The 4,611-nt window shown below is 41.8% G+C and overlaps 1 protein-coding gene across 1 annotated transcript; it reads left to right on the top strand.

Moving 5' to 3' along the window:
- LOC137715478 (Sucrase/ferredoxin-like family protein) lies at positions 1-4,611 on the top strand. The gene is made up of 5 exons (XM_068454819.2): positions 1-717; positions 2,766-2,851; positions 2,941-3,246; positions 3,391-3,474; positions 3,809-4,611. Exons 1-5 carry the CDS (start codon positions 334-336, stop codon positions 4,263-4,265), a joined length of 1,317 nt encoding a protein of 438 aa, XP_068310920.1. The 5' UTR covers positions 1-333; the 3' UTR covers positions 4,266-4,611.

Genomic DNA, 4,611 nt, shown 5'->3' with positions numbered 1-4,611 from the left:
AACACTGAGATCCCATTCATGATTTTTCTTATTCCGGAAAGGTAAACATATGAGACAAATTTATTCAAATCTGAATCTTTAGGTTTTCTTATAAATTATTGTTTTTATTGTTAAAGTACAAATTGAGTAGGCGTGGCCTCTTCTAAACTCACAGAAGTCTGTATATATACGTACCTCAAAGAGAAGACGGACACTACAAGCAATTAATGCACGTGTCATAATTGCCCGACCGAAGTCTCCCACTCCACCAGTCTCCACTTCCCGTCCACTGGAACAACGGCAACTCGGGCTCAACTCGGTTTCGACTCGGACTCGACTCGGACTCCAAGACCCATGGGGAGCGCCAGAGACCGAGACGACTCACTCGCATTCACCAACCCATCCACGTCCTCCTCCCCAATCGTCATCTCCGACGCGCTCGAAAGCTTCCTCTCCGACCCCAATTCCCACATCGGCAGCGCCTCCGGGAGCTTCCAGAACGAGGGTCTCCTCGCCGACACCAGCGGAAGTTGCAGCGACGCCGAGTTGGGGTTCTCCCGGTCCGAGTTCCGGACGAGCCAACTCGCCGGGACGGTGGAGTTTTACCAAAGGCATGTGTTTTTGTGCTACAAGAACCCGCAGGTTTGGCCGCCGAGGATCGAGGCCGCCGAGTTTGATCGGCTGCCGAGGTTGCTCTACTCCGCCGTCATGGCCAGGAGGGCGGATATGAAGAAAGAGGTATACTTTTTTGTTTTTTTTGCTTTGTGATTGGTGCTTAATTTGGTGAAAATCTAAGTCTTTTTAGGAATGAATTGGATCGATATTTGGTGCTATTTCGGTTTTTTTTTCGAATTCGAATTCGTTTTGTTGATATGGGTTTTGGTTACTTTGTGGATTGCTTGTTGTTTAAGTAGTGATTTCAAGGTGTGTGATTTAGTAGGTTGGGTATGAATTCTGATCAATGGAGTGGATTGCTTGTGTTTTAAGGCTGTATGGTTTGGTAGTTTTCCGCTTTCGGGTTGAATGCGGTTGCTTGTGAATGTGGCGAGCGGAAATGGATCTTGGCTGCTTGTTTGGTTTGCTTATAATCTAAGGTTGATTTGGAAGCATGTGATTTAGTGTGTAGCTTGAACATGAAGGGGGTACCTTTCATATTTTGGTGTTGTACAGTGGGTTCTGTTTTAGCCTTTTAGCTGTTCTTTTGGGTAATTCGGAATCCGGTTGTGTAGAATTTGGATCATTCTAAAATGGGAACTGTTAAAGGAGGTGGGATATGGCAAAACTTGACGTTGATTGATGAGGTATTCGGTGTTTACTTGCGGGTGTAGGATTTAGTTTGGGAAGGCGGAATAGTGTGAAAAATATGGATTTTGAAATAAGTTGAACTGATTAATCCCATGGCATCGTACAACACAATATAGGAAGCTGGTGTATACCAAGGTTTATGCTATAGGTCTTTTTACGTCGTTTGTTTCATACTGAATGGAATGAAATGAAAATCACCAGCAGATAAATTACCTGGCCAGATGAATGAATGATGTGATATTGATTTGTTTGCTTGGGTAGGATCCTCTCCGGATCCCTTCCCTGGGGATCCTCGGGATCCTTCAAGCACGAGCATTCAACAATAAGTAAACGGCCAGGATTAGTTTGAAACTTTTTTCTTCTCTTTACGAAACGCCTCCCTCTCTTTTATTCACCCTCTTCTTTACCCTCTCTCTCTTTCTCAATCTTCACCTTCTCTTCACCATTTCTCACTCTCCCAAAAATTAATTTCAATTTTTTGTTCAAAATTTCCTGTAGAGCGAAGTCGTTCACATGACATCTCTCTCCCGTCCCATTTTGCTTCTCAGCATTTCACCTTTCACCTTCCCCTGGCCTCCCACATCTCAGAATTTCAATAAAGCCATCTTTGTTGTTGGTCTCAAGCAGAAAATCAATCAATCCAACAAATTAAACACCCAAAACGCAATCTTTACCCCCGTCCTCCATCCCAAACCCGACTTCTTTTATTCACCTAACCAAAAACACCCATACACCAAGAATAACATTTTTAATATGTTCTTCTTTTTTGTGTATTTTCCAAACTCCCTTACAACCTAGAAATTAAAATTTCCAAACAGCCAAGCAATAGATTGCAGGGAGAAAGAAGAAATTTGTCAGATTTTGTATTTGACGTGAAACCCATTAAACCAAGGGAGGGAGAAAGAGGAGAAAAATAGTTCAGATTGAGGATCTTTGGTTGGGCCGTCTCGCGATGATCGGCACTCGGAGGCTTGAGGAGCAGCCTGCTAAAAGGGAAGCCATGAAGATGGCGGACTTGCCAGTGCAGTGTTGAAAGAGAAGAGAGAGAGGCGGACTGTTTGATGTGAAATTGAAATGGTTCCTACTGCTCTTTGATGGAAAAAAGAGAGAAGAAAACTGAAATCTAGTGAAATTGAGAGAGGAGACTCAGAAGAGAGAAGAAAGAGAGAGACAGACTTTTTGATGTGAAAATCATTAAAAAGATAAATTAATTACTAGCCATAGGATATGCATCTAACGTCCACGATCAAATTGGTCTCCGCTGTGAAAGTTCCAGAGAGGACCCGAGCCCTGTTTGCTTGGATGCAGTGTTTACTGACCATTCATAGAAGTTGGATCTATTAGCTGCATATTCTATGCTGCTTAAAATACCATGTCATTACCAGTTTATTCCTTTTTAACTTCTTATTTTCTCTAACGTTATACTTTTTAGTTGAGGCTAACAATTGTTTTTTGTCTCTTTCATCTCGTTCCTCTTCTAGACCCGCTTAACAATATGTGAAGGACATGATGGAACTGAAACATCAAATGGCGATGTATTAATTTTCCCTGACATGATCCGATACAGGTAAGCTACAAGTTCCATTGGGATTTCCTTTCGATTCTTTGATTCCCCTTAAAATTTGATACTGACATAAACTGAATGATAAAATGCAGGAGATTGACCCATTTTGATGTTGATACATTTGTTGAAGAAGTTCTTGTGAAGGATGGTGAATGGCTGCCTGGAACTCCTGAAACTCTGAAGGGTTCATATGTTTTTGTATGTTCTCATGGGTCCCGGGATCGCCGTTGTGGAGTCTGTGGACCTCCCCTGATCAATAGATTTAGAGAAGAGATAGAATTGCATGGTCTTCAGGGTAAAGTGTCTGTTAGCCCATGTTCGCATATTGGGGGGCATAAATATGCTGGAAATGTTATCATATTTGGATCAAATTGCAACAGAGAAGTCTCGGGCCACTGGTAAATGGAATTGTTTTTCTGTTAATTTATATAACTTTTAGTACTCTTTTCTGTTATCATTGCTCTTAGGTATATTTTTCGCTCTTTTCCAATTCTATTGCTTGATTAATTGTTAGCAATATCTGATCATTTTATTTCTGATAGGTATGGATATGTTGCTCCAGAAGATGTAAATGTATTGCTTGAACAGCATGTCGGGAAAGGAGAAATTGTAGACTGGCTATGGAGGTAATCTGTTTAAATCTTCAACTTTTTTGTCATAATCCATAGGCTTGCTTTTGAAGCAATTTTCGCATATCGATGCTTGCTCTATTATTGAAACAATGTTTAGCCATGAAACTGGATCTTAGAGGAAGGGCCTCTTTTGCACCTATGCAATTTTATTCTGATTAGAGAAAGGAGGTTGAAAATATAGAGGAAATAGTCGGTTCAACCTTTGCAAAATTAGTAGCCGATTATTTTATGAAGTGGTCACTCTTCTTGTTTGAGGATTTTTTGTTCCTACCGTGTGCATGTGTTGCGTAACTGTGATTACTGACGGGAATCTATGGTGTGGTTTCAGGGGTCAGATGGGTTTATCAGAAGAACAGCAGAAGGAATCTCAAGAACGAAGGCTCCAGCTTAATGGTGAGACAGATGTGGGAAAAACCACTACAGAGTTGACACAACCAAAGGAAAGGGGGATGAATACTAGTGTCTGTGGATCGCAAGTCGAGATTGGGGGCTGTTGCCAGGAAAACGGAAACTCTTGCTGTCAGAATGCTACGCTAATGGAAAACAGAAATAGTCCCGACCTGAATGATGAGATTGCAGTGAAGGCAACAGCCGAAAAGAAAAAAGGCAGTAGGAAACCACTTTCACGAATGAATAGTGGCAAAGGGGCATCCACACGCAAGGTTTGTGCGATGCCAACATGGTTTCAGAGCTGGGAGCGTGAAGATACATACGCAGCTGTAGCTGTTGTTTGTGCTGCTGTGTCAGTTGGCGTTGCTTACAAGTGCTACAAACAGTTGAGCTGAAACCGTGGATCCAATCTGCATTGTTTGATCATGTTACAGGTTATTGTCAACCCCCTTTTTCCCTCGAAATTTTAGATTTCGCTTCTAGTTCTAACGGTGAGGCCCCCTACGGAAGGATCTGTATTGTGCTTACAGAAGGGGAAAGGATTTGGATACGTTCGTGCATGTGTAAGAACACTCTGGCGGGCGGGCGGGATACTCGAATTATCTTTGTTGTGGATATAAATTTGTATTTGTGCATATATGTCAACAATTTGTTACCCAATCCGTATATTGACAACATCTTCCCTATGGTATTTTGGATGCTCATCAATCTCAAAAGGAAGCAAAGCTGTATTTTTTCTAA

This window comes from Pyrus communis, chromosome 3 (genome assembly GCF_041283825.1).
Source record: "Pyrus communis isolate YQ-2024b chromosome 3, ASM4128382v1, whole genome shotgun sequence".
Classification (NCBI taxonomy): Eukaryota; Viridiplantae; Streptophyta; class Magnoliopsida; order Rosales; family Rosaceae; genus Pyrus; species Pyrus communis.
The sequence above is the reverse complement of the archived record's forward strand: the minus strand, read 5'-3'. Positions and strand labels throughout refer to the sequence as shown.